General features: G+C 49.5%; 1 protein-coding gene across 1 annotated transcript in view; it reads right to left on the bottom strand.

Annotated features, from left to right (window-relative positions):
• Positions 1-5,616: 5,616 nt before the first annotated feature.
• Positions 5,617-14,140, bottom strand: part of DCPS (decapping enzyme, scavenger) — a 94,537-nt gene continuing 86,013 nt past the window's right edge. The window contains exons 5-6 of the mRNA XM_019509019.1: positions 12,448-12,558; positions 5,617-6,069 (exon numbers count right to left, since the gene is read on the bottom strand). Of these exons, the coding sequence (XP_019364564.1) occupies positions 5,803-6,069; positions 12,448-12,558 (378 nt within the window). The 3' untranslated portion in view covers positions 5,617-5,802. The remainder of the gene's footprint in view (positions 6,070-12,447; positions 12,559-14,140) is intronic.

The following is a 14,140-nucleotide window of genomic DNA, read 5'->3' as shown; positions in this document are numbered from 1 at the left end:
CCACCCACCCCACCCACCACCAAAAAAGCAACCTTGCCCCTGAGCAGAGTATGTACGGTTCTCTGTGTGCCCTCCCAGGGTGGGGGACCGGGGTGTGGAGGTGCCTATGGGGTGAAGCCCAGGGACAGGTGCCCAGCACCCTGGCCTCTGACCACACCACCAAGGGAGCACATGGTGAGGCCAGTGGGTGGGGGGGTTCACCCAGGGCAAGGGCAGCTGCTACTCTGCTGGCATAGCCAGCTCCCCCTCCTGCCCCTAGTCCTAGGGCCAACAAAGCAAGCAGCAGTGGGGAAGGCACAGGCAGGAGGTTGGGGGGCAGCTGGAGGGCTACCTGACCACTGGAGGCGACACTGCACCTCAAGCCAAGCTCACTGGGGCATTGCAGCTGGGCAGTGGGTGGCTGCCAGGAGGCCATGGGACTACAGCTGGGGGCAGGCAGTGGGCGGGATGAAGGTGACTGACAGGGCCAGGATTATGTCCAGCACCTGGTGGTCCTCCTCCGTGGCCCGCTGCTCTTGGAAGAGGGCGATGTGCCTCTCCTTAGGGTGAAGAGCCTCTCCCAGACTCTCTGGTCCTCCTGGGCTCTCTCTCAGTCCCTCTCCAGCTCACACACGATGTCCTCTGTACACCAGGCCTGCTCCTCTGCCAGCCGCTCATCTGCCATGGTGACCAGCTGTCCAGCCGCTGGGTCCAGTCCTGGGTCTGCTACTGCTGGAGCTAATGTACATGGTTTGATCAAAAAGTTCTAAAGACTCGATGTTCGGGGTATTGCTCATCAGGAATTTGTACTGAGTGGTCAAACAATCGATCAGGCCTTTTATAAAGAGGTTTTGATTCGATTGAGGGATAAAATTAAAAGAAACCGCTGTGAGCTGTGTGAAAATGGTCGATGGTTTCTGCACCATGACAATGCTCCTTCACACACTACTGTCTCCATTCAAGAATTTTTGGCTGAAAAAATCATTCCTGTAATACCACACCCTCCATATTCACCTGACCTTGCCCCATGTGATTTTTTTCTGTTCCCAAAAATCAAAATGAAGCTGAAAGGAAGGAGACTTGATGCCATTCCAACCATCCATAAGAATGTGAAAGAGGAACTCAAAAAACTCACCGTTGAAGACTTCCAGCATTGCTCCGAAAGTGGCAGGAACATTGGACAAGTTCACCAGAGAGGGTGCAGAGTACCCACTCTGAATACACGGTGGATCTCCTTGATCTGGAGGACGTGACTGGCTCAAGCCAGTATGAAGTAGGTCAACTCAATTACTCTGCAGTTTGGCAAGCCTTCAGTGAAGGGCTAGTGCACCATAATCACAGCTGCTGCAGCAGACCAGGCATCCCAGGCTCCACACTTCAAGATAAGGAACAACCTCTTCTACCATATTGACAAAGGGAAAGGGCAAAAGCTAGAAGTGGCACAGTTGCTAGTGCCACAGTGGTATAGGCCTCCTCTAGTTAAACTGGCACATGATGGGCCAAAGGGGGGACCATCTGGAAGGGACAAGACAGAGGCACTCCTGTTGCAGTGGTTCCAACCAGGGCTCTATAAGGAGGTCAGGCACTACTGTGAGATGTGCATGGTGTCCACAACTGAGACCCCGGTGGCCCTGATGGTGCCACTATCCATTGTGGAGAATCCATTTCAGCAGATTGCCCTAGATATCGTGGGCCTCTTCCCAAAAAGCAGTGCGAGTTACCAGTACATACCAGTGACAATGGACTACACATCCTGCTTCCCTGAGGCCATACCACTGCGCTTGAAGACAGCTCCAATAATTGCAGCCAAATTACTTAAATGGATAGCAAGAGTAGGAATTCCCAAAGAGATTCTAACAGATCAAGGTAAAAATGTCATAGCTGGGGTAACAAAGGGAATCTATGAGGTTCTCCAGTTAAAGCACTTAAGGACTCTGGTCTATTATCTTCAGCCTAATGGGTTGCTTGAGCATTTCAATTGCACCTTAAAGGTGATGTTAAATAAATGTATACAGGGAGATCCCAAGAGATGGGACCAGCTGCTGATGCCTTTATGGGTTCTCCATCAAGCTTCTATGGGCTGTTCCCCTTTCAAGCTAGTATATAGCTTTCAACCCTGGGGCCTGCTTGATGTAATGCAAGAAGGCTGGGAGCAACAGACGCCAGGTGGAGCCCATGTAGCAAAGCACCTGAGTTGCGGGAACATCTGACCTGTGCACATCAGGTGGCAAGGGACAATCTCAGGCAAGCCCAAGAAGAAACAAAGCCTATTATAACTGAAAAGCCCAAGAGAGACACTTGAATGCAAGTGATCAGGTCCTGGTCCTCCTCCTGGAACACCATAGCTGGCTACTAGCCAAATGGGGGGACCATTTGAAGTGGTGTGCTGCATAGGCCTGATAGATTTTGAAGTGGATTACAAAGCACGTGTTACAGAAGGGCCAACACTTGGGAGACACCTTACCAAGCAGTAGGAACACCAACTTTGGGGGTTAGTAGCAGAATATCAGGATGTATTCTGCACCAAAGCCAGGAAGGCCAAAGGGGTAGTACATCAGATAGCCATGCCCGAGGGTTGCATAATACATGAGACCTGGAGGTGGATTTCACGACAACTCTATGAGACCATCAAGTCCAAGGCAAGGAAAACGTTAGACAAAGATAATACATGAATCCAGGAGCCAGTGCTACAGGCCCCTAGTAATAGTGCCTAAGACAGAAGGGGCTCTAAGCCTGTGCAGAGACTTGTTAAAGTTAAACGCAGTGACAAAATCTGATGCGTTCCCAATGCCAAGCATCAAGGAGATGCTGGAGAAAGTGGGTCAGGTTTGCTTTATTTTTACACTCAATATGACCCCCACACAAGATCCCTATGGCTGCAGAAGATCAGGAAGATTGCCTTTGGCACACCCTGGAGTTCCAGCGCATGCCGTTTGGCCTACATGGCATGGTGGTCATGTTTCAGAGGCTCATGGACCGTACATTAACTCTCCATCACGCTTATGCATCATCCTACATTAATAATGTAATAATTTTTTCAGGGACCTGGGACCAGCACATGGAGGCATTGCAGTGGGTCCTCTAAGAGCTGTGCAGGGTAGGTCTAACAGCCAATCCCATAAAATACATGTTGGTCAAGTGGGAGACCAAGTACCTGGGATTTCAGGTTGGGCAAGGCCAGATACGTCCACTAGAGAACAAGGTCAGGGCCCTATGCTTCTATGAGCAGCCAAGAACAAAGAGCCAAGTGTGTTCCTTTGTAGGACTCGCCAATTATTATCACAAATGTATTCTGCACTTCTCTGAAGTAACAGCTCCATTCACCGACCTGACCTCGGACAACCAAATGAACAACATCCAGGGGACACAAGCTAGCATTGTGTGAAAACCCCGTATTATACACCCCAGACTTTAATCAACTGTTTGTTTTACAGACTGATGTGTGTCCAGGATTGCAGTAGAGGCGGTGTTAACTCAGGGGAAGGAGCATGAAGAATGACCAATAGCCATAAGCTGCTCACCCAAGCACCGGCATTCCACTATCAAGTGGGAGTGTCTGGCTATAAAGCGGACAGTGAAACTATTCTGTTACTACTGGTTAGGATGGCCATTCACACTGGTGACAGATCATACCCCTCTAAGGTGGATATAGTCAGCTAAGACTGGCTCAGATTACTCGATGGGTGTTAGGCTCTACAACTATTTTACTTCACAGCGCAACACTGATCTGGCAAAATGTAGTGGCTGACTTCCTATCCCACTGACATGATAAGGAGATGATACCAAGCAGCCAAAAGCATCAGGTACACCTAAATTATGGTCCAGGGCCTGAAAGAGGCCAGCCAGCTGAAGGCAACCCAACTAGCTAGCAAAAAGGGGGGAGGGGAGGTGGTATGTAACAGACCCCCACCTAACTGATCGTGGCACCGTGGCTCAGGTGGCTGGGCTGCAATCAAGCTGGCTGGCACCATGCTGACTGGAAGAGACCTGCTGATTAGCCTGGGAGCAATGGGCTAAAAGCAGGCCTGGAGATGGAGGCACTGGGGGTGCACAATGGAAAAGTGGAAGTGGGTCCAGACACTCTCCCTGCTGCTGGAAGGGACCCAACACACTCATTCTGCTGCCAAAGCACCCAGGAAAAACTGGGATGGTCACTTCACCACTGGAAGGAGTTCAGTTGCATCCCATGAGGTCAAAACACCCAGGGAAGCACAGGATGCTATCCCCATTGCCAGGGCACTGGGGAGCGAGCCAGCTCCTATCCCTTCTAATACAGTTGGGAAGCAGCTCAGCCTGGATGCAACAGGACCCCTCCACATGCACAGAAGTCTGTGCACAAGCACCCAGGTTGGGGGGGGGGAGGCTGGGAGATGGCAGTCTAGGAGGGGACAATAGGTGAAAAACCCCAGCAAGGGGGTTTCCCAACACTATGCACCCAGCTGGTATGCCTGAAGGCTTGGAGTGCCCCAACAGGAGGCTGGTGGGGAAGTGAGCCTTGCACAAGTGTGACAGTGGCCACCATGAGATGGTGCCATACCTGGCTTAGTGCCAGGGTGGGAAGAACATGTGCAAGGGCAACCCACCAGAAGACACAGGGCCTGAAGGTGGGTGAGTGAGGGGCGCACCAGGCACTGGACCAACCCATGCCCAAGAAAGGGAGTGCTCAGCATGGAGGCATTGTTGCCCTTCCTGCCCAGCCAGTTTGAGCCATTTAAGTTACATTACCTGTTTAGTTGTGATTTTGAAGACAGATGGCACCAGCAGGATTCTCACAATCTCAATTCTTGCAAGACACCTAACATAGTAGAAAAGGTCACATCAGCATGCCAAGATGTCTCCAGGGCTGATTACAATACCTGAGTAGAAAGGGGTAGGGTATAGGGGAGGAGGAGCCCCACAAACATCATGCCAATGTTGTTGCACCTAGACTCTGAGGGAACCATGATCATCACCTCCAGGCAAGTGAAGGTTGACCCAGTGGAAACAACAAAGTTGTGGTGGGTGAATAGGCCCAGATGCAACATGACCCCAGAGGGTGGGACATGCCTGTGGTCTGTCGGCAACTGCATCACGCATGAGCCTGTCACACATAGCCTGTGAAGTTTTAAGTGGTCTGCGTCAAGGAAAATGCTTTACACTGTACACACAGATGGACAGACACATATGCCTCCTACCTTTAGTACAAAATATCAGATATTCTTTACCTCTGTATATCCTTAATCCAAGGCTGCTGAAGAAATCCAAGTGGGGTTAAGTCACAGAACAGCCTGAAAAGTGGGTTTCGTTTTGCAAGTGACTAATCAGCTGCCTCCTTGGTGGCGGGTCTAGGTCAGGGATCATAAGATAGTCTGCAGATCATATGGTCCTTACATACGCAACCAAAAAGAAGCTCACTTGGGAGAGACTTTGGGTGAAGGGAAACGACCGACTTCATCAATCTGGCTTATGTTGCACTACCTTGGTTTTGAGAAATAAATTTTATTCTAAGGAAAAAGGTGAAATTCTGCCACTGTTGACAGGTTTACTGATACTCTTGCCTATAAGTTGATTCACTGGCTAGGTTTGCTGGAGGTGGTGGTTGCTGCGGGTGATGTTTTCCATTGAACACAGAAGACAGGATTAAACATGACACACTGATAAAAAGTCTAATAACCAATTTTTATTGTTAAAAAACAGAGGGAAAAGTTGTGGGAATGCAATCCCAATTCTTACAAAACCCAAGTTAAAAAAAAAGTTAGTGACAAAAACTAAAACCCCCACAAAAGTCAATGACAGATATCCATATAAAAACAGATTTTACCAGCCCACATTCAGTCTCTGAAATCAAGCTCTTCCTGCCTCTTGGAATTTCTTCAGCAAGGGTTCATCTGCCCGGAGAGCAAAGGTTAGTGCCTGCTTTTGGTAGTACTGGGGATCAAGCTCCAGATTGTCAATCACATCTGTCAGGAGGTGAGCTCTCTCCACTGAGATGCCAGGCGCATCGTAGCTCAGAGCAGAGAAATGCACATGCAGGTGATAGTAGGAGGGCTGGTAATGCAGGTATATCCTCAGCTGAGTACCAGCCACCCCAAAGCGCTTCAATATGGCTTCCTGGGAAACGAAAAAGGGAAGGAATTTAATCTGCAACTCAGCCTAGTCTCTTGTGACAGTGAATGAAAAAAAAACCAAAAAAAACCAAAAAAAACCCAACCAAGCAACATTACTATAATTCCTTTCAGCTATAAATCCCAAAACATTCAGGACAGAAATTCCAGACTGCAGGAAAGAGTCAGTGAAATGAAGTCACTGCTGGGGCGGAACACAGTAGCTGAGTATATCGAAGTGTTGTGCTGTATATTAGTTTAGCATAGGAAATGCAAATCCCAAACCCAGATGAGACTGCAAAGGGCAAAGAATGATATTTAAGTAGTAAATTGCAAATACTCAACTGGAATTTAGCCAGGACAGGAAGGATTAATTGCTGTGCTTTACAAGAAGTGCCATGGGACCTTTAAAATGACCAGAAGGGGTCAGGGCCCCAGTTTCAAGTCTTGTCTGTGAATGATGAAATGAGGATTTTGTTACACATTAAAGGAGTTTATCCTCTTCAGTGTTTTCACATATTTTCTTCCTTTCTCAAACTCTTCCAGAAGGCAGCTGAAGGAGAGGGGCATGCAGTACCAGATACGCTGGCTGACAATCTGCCCAGCTGTAAACGCACTGCGCTCAGTGCCTGCGAGAATGCTAACCCCGAGCAGAGAAAGAGGCCACCTGCACACTAAAGATTTATGAGCCAGGCAGAGGCAGAGACAGACACCCAAAGCTTTTCTCAGCTAAGTCCTGTCCAAGAGCTAGTCACCAGCCAAGCACACTGGCCAGCAGGTACGTGTCTGCAGAAGAAGTTAAATGGGTGGAGATTGATGTTCAGTTCAGACATACCACACAATGAAACCATCAAGGAAATGGCTATAGAAGCAGATGGAGGGAAAAGCTTTCTTCAGCAAAACAGTATTTCCAAGAGCAGATGTTGAGTCCGTAATGTTGTCTGAGTGGCTGAGCCATTATCTAATGTTTAAAGCACAAGGCTGAGATGCAGCAGGTGTAAAGGGAGGGATGGGGCCTGTCATGGGGAAAAGCACCTCAGTATGATGACACACAGACGGGATAAAAGAAAAAGTAGGTCACTTACAAGCTCGCTGAGCCCGAGGCTCCTGTAGCAGAGAGATGGGGAAGTTCTAGCCAGCAGCACACTACCAGCAAACCTGCCCCACCATTACTCTGCTGGTATATCCACCCTAGCCATTTTGCTTTTCCTAGACATAGTCCTGCTTCATCAAAAAGTGCAGCCCATCAGCCCAATGGACTGAAATACCTCAGAGGCAGGAAGGAAAGGAGCACGGCTCAACACCTTCTCAGGACAAGAAGGGAGGTAATTACAGATTCGATTCTTAGCTCAATACAGACGATGGAAATCTGGAGCCGCTCCAGCACTCTCAGGTTCAGACCAGACCAGCCCAGCCAAAGCCAGGATCTGGCTCATTACGAGCAAGGGCTGCTTCTGTCTGCTCTCCATGCCTGTGCAGCAAGTCCTCCTGGATGGGACGCTAGATAACGCAGACACGCAGCCCCTCAGCCATGCCTTCTCCTGGTTTTTGTTGTTTTCCGTTCTAGTCTTCTTGCTTCATTTTGCTCAGTGAGTTACACGAGCCTGTTAGCAGCCAGCATAATTAAAGCTATAAACAGCAACAGTGAGCTTGTCAGGGCCCTTCCAGCAGGCGGCTGTTTGGGAACACTGCAATCCCTCACCTAATCTCTTAATTAATCTCTGCCTTCCTCGGAGCAATAACTTTCAGAATTTCTAGAGCAATGAAGGGGAAAACCTGCCACCCTGCTTTGATCTGAACTGCCTGGTAGTGAGCATACTGTATCGCACCTGCAAGGGGCAAGACATGGCCAGAAGGTTACAAAGCAGGGTGTTAATACAGGGGACAAGCTTCCATGCAGGAAAGCAGCAGCCCCTCAGCTCCACTAGGCAGTTTCTACAGCAAGTTTCTACTTGCTTCCCTAGCTCGCTGCATGAGGAGAGAGCTGCATTCTCTTCACTTGCAGCCTCCTGCTCTGTCCATTGCCACTGAGCTCCCCTCCCCACAGCCCTAAATCCTGCAGCCCTCTCCCCGCCCCAGCTCAGCTGTCCTGTGTGGCAGCAAGAGCCTCCGCTGGTGGCCCACTCAGCTGTGCAGGGGTGTGCAGTGCCCAGCCAAGCTCTGCTCTCAGTGTCGGCACTTGAAGCCATGACGGTTTTAGCTGGAACAGAACCGAAGAGGAGCTTCAGACGACCCAGGCCAAAAGCAGTTTCCATGAAGGAGTCGTTGGCTTTCCAAAGGACTGGTGAAGCACTCGCTTGGCTCCAACTAAAAAATTTGGTTCCAAGGCAGACTGTGCGCTCAGACTTTCAGCTCTCAGCCCAGATGCCAAGAGGAAAAAGCTGTTCTCTTCTAACAGTGTCAGATTCTGTTCCAAAGGGATGGGCAATATTGCAGCCTGGGTTACATCCTCCCTTAGCACGGCCAGTCCAGCCAACAAGCTGACAGGGGTACTCAATCCCTGGCCAGCAGGCCAAATCTGGCCTGTGGCCCCACATCATTTGGCTCATGAGGCTCCACATGGGTCTGGAAATTTGACAGTGGGAGAGCAGTGGCACTACCAAATTTCTGGACCTGTGGGGAGCCAATGTGAGTGGGGGTGTTGCTGGGCTCCAGGACCCAAGGCCAGCAGGCGAGGGCAGTGGGGGGGCACCAGGCCCCAATCACAGTGCACTGGGGCAGGAGGGGACAGGAGTGCCAGGCCCCCAGGACTCAATCCTGGTGAGAGGTGGTGATGCTGGGCCCCTGGGGACCAAACCCATGTGTGGGAGTTGTGCTGGGCCCCAGGGCCCACTTCAGGTGCTCAGGGCAGGGAAGGAGTGGGGCCAGGCGCCAAAGCCTGATCCGGGTGCATGGGGCTCAACCTAGCCCACAGGTTAGTCCTGGTGCACTTATCTGGCCTGTGAGCACCACTGACTTAGATGTTTCCAGAAAATAACAACATGGGAAGCTGCATGGAGGGAAGAAGGACACTGCTACTGTAGACCAGATCTGGAATCTAGTGTCCCTCTGGATCCCTGCCGCTACCACTGAAGTAGACCACCCCAGCACAAACCTTTTCTTAGACCTAGTTCCAGAGCTGAAGATGAGCATATTGCTCTTCTTGGGCCACATTGTGTTTCACACAAGAGCAATGAAAAGGGGGAATCTAAATTGGAGCCCAAGGGAAAAACCATTCAGGTAGAAAAGTGGGATGTGCCTTAACATCAGGGAGACCCTCAGCACAAGCACAGACGGAGAAAGCCTCACTTTTGAAAACTGATGCTGCAATGTATGGACGGATGGGCCATAGCCAGATCTGCTAGAGTTGTGACCCTGTCAGACTGCATGAACAAAGGAGAGTCAGTGGTTAGATAAGAGACTCCAGGACACAGGGTTAGAGCATTTCACTTTGTCCTCTAAAGCAAAGTGAACCAAGGCCCCAGTAGGAGGAGATACATGGTACTACACTGCAGGAGGTGTCTGGCAAGAGGACAACACATGACTGGAACCCTAACCCGCTTGTGATCATGAAAGATCCTGCAACTCCAGCCACAGAAGAAGAGAATGTAACTCTGCCACCTGTGACACAAATGTCAACATCAAAAATTATATTTTGCTACCTCAAGTTCATCTGGATTTCACTTCTCCTGCTGCCTCAGTTGTTGCAGGTAGGTCTCAGGTGCTACCCTATAGGCATGTGTTTCCGGGGGTGAAGTGATCTTCCTCCTGCATCCTGGAAGGCTCAGAGGTTTAGTTCATTGTGTGCAGAAATGAAGATATTGTTTCAGAAAAAAATTGTTAAAGTTGGAGTGAGAGAATGGGCCACTTCTGGGATCTGAGGTAAGTCACGGGATCATGTCATGCCCCACCCCAGCTTATACTTCCCTTTGGCTGCGGCTCAGGCCTGGGTTCCTCCCAAGAGCAAGAGGCAGGATAGTGCAAGACAAAGAGCATGGAAGTTCAGACAGCTCATGCAGGGCAGTCCCAGAGCTGGAGAGCCTTTAGAGCAGTGATTCTCAACCAGGGTGCCACAGCACCCTGGGGTGCCTTGAGATCCTTTTAAGCATACTGCGGGATGCCACAAAATGTCAGCACTGTTAGGTTTACAAATATGATCTATAAGATAAACCCGGAGATTTAAAATAGACTACAACTATGGATTTCGTTCTGAGCACTTTGAAACAGAAAATCTGCTTTACTATTTTTTCTGTAGGCAAAAAAAAAAGAGTGAAAAATAAGAGCAGGCATTTTCTAAGGGGTGCCTCAAGTCTAAACAGGTCAAGAATCACTGCTTTAGCACCTAGTTCTGACTCAATACATGAAACCAGGCTGGAGAAAGAATCCAGACTTCTCCTTCATGTCCTATGAGAGAAGGTTAATTGGGGAGGAGAGGAAATCAGGAAATGCTTTCCATGGCCCTATGGAGACTTGCTGCTTTCCTAGGCAGAGAGCCCTTGCTGTTGCCTGATGGAGTTCAAAGGGCTCCTATCATTCATCTGGCCTCCAGTGCATAAAAATGCAAGTGTGATGCAGGATGTAGAGTCCTCTTTTCATTTACTAATTTCTCTCTCTCTGCACACAGGTAGCACCAGGTAGTTAATAAACAGACCCATAATGGGTGCGCAGAAGGGCTAATGCTGTGTACAGAATGACAAGAGATGCATGTCATTAACATCTACCTAAATCCTTTCATCCCCTGAAAGCCTCACAAACACCTCTCCTCCCCGCATTGGAACTGCAACCCCCTGGAGTGGGCAAGAACATGCCAGGCAGAGAGGATTCTTTTAGATTAAGCCTAAACCTTTTTCATTCACTGTCCCCTAACATTTTTTGAAAAGAGGTGTGGGCCCCTTTGAATTGTAAGTGTGGGTATTCACATACTTTTGATTGATCACAGTCATCTTTCATGGACCCCTTAGACCAGGGTGGGCAATTCTTTTGGCTGGAGGGCCACTTATTGAGTTTTGGTGAGCTCCTGGGGGCCGCAAGGATAACCCTGGCCCTTGACAGATGCCCCACTCCCTGGTTGCCATCTTGGGAATGCAAGTCTCATCCCTGACCCCTGACTTTTGCCACCAGAAGTCCCTCCCTTTGTCCCTGGAAGTACTCCATTTGGGAAGGACATGATGCCATAGCATGGAGCTCCCTGCTGTTCCCCATGACCTTCAGATAACACTGAGCTGCACTGGGCTGCTGGCTCCATTGCACGGGGCTCCCTCCAGAGGCATGCGGCTTAGGCGGAGAACCTGGGAATTGCACGTGAGCCCCATGAGATGGAGCCAGGCAGACCCCATTCCCCCACTGGCCCAGGCTCCACACTCCTGCCGCCCTGCCCTGGGCCCCCACTGGCCATGGTGTTAAGCTCCCATCCAGTTGCTGCTTTTCTCCTGCCTGCCGTCACCATCACTCACCCACCTGGTACTCCCACCGCGCCACCACCACATTCCCCACCCCTGCCTGCCACTGCTGACGCCCTTCCCCTGCCACTTGCCTACCTTCCCACCCATTCGCTGTCCCCCCACTCTTCCCACTTGCCGCCACTCTTCCCTCCCCCCCACCTGCCGGCATCACCACTACTTCCCCTTCCTGCTGCTGCTGACCTACCTGTGGGGCCAGGGCCAGGGTCAGGGCTGTCCTGTGGGAGTGCACCGTGTGCTGCCCCAACGGGAGCGAGCAGGGCTCAGCCTTATGTAAGAACAGCAGAGGCAGCCCGGGGCTGGCCAGGATGGATACAGTGAATTAGTAGGCACCCACCCATGGGCCAGATGAAATTGCCTGGTGGACTAGATTTGGCCCATGGGCCATATTTTGCCCACCCCTACCTTAGACATAGTCTGCGAATCCCCAGGGGTCCATGGACCACAACTCAAAAACCACTGCTCTAAACCATTTCCTCTATTTTGTGTTTTCACATGGGTCCAGCTGCTGGGCATCACGCTGAAGCAGTCAGTGACATCATGGACAGCAGCTGCTCACATGGAAAGTCACTTTTCATTTTGTCAATGAAGTCTGACCGCAGAGAAATCATTACAGTTACGTTACTGTCCCCAAGAGAATAGGTGGGGTCTACAAAGTAGGATGCCTGCCAGGATGTAAGGACTTGGGTACAAAACATTCAGGACAAAGCCCCCCATGCAAAGATGCTGAATCCCCCTTGCTGTAATCCACAAGTTCCCCAGTCTGCTGCATGAGCAAATGGCTCTCATGACAACAAGGCAGACTTCCTGCTGGGAAGCCAGCAGGAGCAGCAAATTTGGCAGCTGTTCCCTGCTGACAGAAATTAAGGCAATCTGCAAACTGATTTTGCATCAGTACAGTGAGACCCTGAGGGGTGCTCAGGTACCACAGACATCATAGCACCTACCTTCCCTTCCTGCAAGATGTTCTTTAGCAAAGGCAGATGCTCAGAGGTGAGGTCCCGCAGTGATTTTATCTCCCGTCGGTGGCTGATGGCTATCAAATACAGGTCATCTAGCTGCAGAGACAGGGCATTAGAAAGGCTCAAATTCAAAGGTGTAAGAAGCAGTTTGGAGAGACCAGACCTTAGAGTTTCATAGAAACAACTATGCTAAAGGGGCTGCGAATGAAGCCCTGACCCACGTGGATGCAGACTATCATCATCATCTATCATCTCCTGGCACCTAGATTTGGTTATAGCGCACCTCTGGAATAAATAAATACATGGAGTCTAGGCTTCTTTCCTGTCCCACCACAAAACTACCGGGGAATAATTTTCTACTGAATGGAGTTCTCCCACAATTTAACCATTCCCCAAAATAGGGGAATTCCCTTCTCTCCCTTCCCCCCCACAACTAAGTGCACTTGCAAATACGTTTTTCATCATTCTACAGGCTTTAAAGACCCCTTTAGGACAGTAAATGAAACACCTGAATAAAATCAAAGGGATTACATGGTGCTGTAGGATCAACTCTTTATTAATACAGTTCCTTTCCTCTTCCTTCACTTGCTACACATTCCTCCAGCTTTCAGTATTATTCTTTTCTTTTGTCAATATGTTTAAATGAATTAGCAGACTACCAACTTTCAGAATAACATGTTATTAGAGCATCTTTTACATATCCCAAAGACAGTTTTTAAAATCCTGTTATCAGGTCCCATAATACCCCCATGAGTTAGACTGGGGATACTTAAACCTGGTGTTCAGTCCCATGCCATCCAGCCCAGAAATTTGGCAGTGAGTGAACAGTGAAATGCCTCTCCCACCACCAAATTTCCAGGCCTGTGGGAAGTCTCTGTGTGCTGGATCAGGTGCCCAATCCCAGCATGCAGGACTGGGCAAACGCAGTGATGGGCCCCAGGGCCCAATCCTGGCAGGCTGGGGCAGAAGGCAGCAGTACCAGGCCCCTGGGAGACCAATCCTGACAGGCAGGGTTGGTGCCAGGCCCCTGGGAACCAAAACCAGCATGTGGGGGTGGCATGGCCTCCAGGGCCCACTTCATATGCTCAGGGCAGGGTGTCAGGAGCCAGGGCCTAATCCTGGTCCACAAGGCTTGATCCAGCCAGTGTACTGGCCCTGCTCCACTCATCTGGCCTACATGGCCAAAAGGTTGAGCACTGAGTTAGACAAAGTATCATCACTCCCATTTTACTGACAGGTAAACTGAGGCACAAATTGCCTATGATCAGCATAAGCCAATGGCAGAATTTGGAAGAAAAGTCAAGAATCTAGATTCCTAAATATTTTCTAACGCGTTTAAGTGGTTGCCTTCCTGCAGGACAAGAAAGCAATTTATCTTCCTACACGTGTTAAGGGGATTTTCTAAGAATTCAGAAGGGCAAAAGCATAAACTTTCGATTTTAGAATGAAAAGTTCTATTTCTGTGCGGCATTACAAATACACAGGGACAGCTTCCAATCCCTCTGGTTCCATAAATAACTAGCCCTTTTCTTAGGAGCTAGTCAGACAACTGGCAATACCAACACAGTGAGAAATTCAGGTAGACTTCTGGCATCTCACAAAACACTTAATTCATTAAATGTTTGACAAACGTAAAAATATCATTACACGTTAAAATATATATATATATATATATATA

The sequence above is a fragment of the Gavialis gangeticus genome, unplaced genomic scaffold (genome assembly GCF_001723915.1).
Source record: "Gavialis gangeticus isolate Ggan-Ray unplaced genomic scaffold, GavGan_comp1, whole genome shotgun sequence".
NCBI lineage: Eukaryota > Metazoa > Chordata > Crocodylia > Gavialidae > Gavialis > Gavialis gangeticus.
Note: the sequence above shows the minus strand (reverse complement) of the source record. Positions and strands in the feature narration are given on the sequence as shown.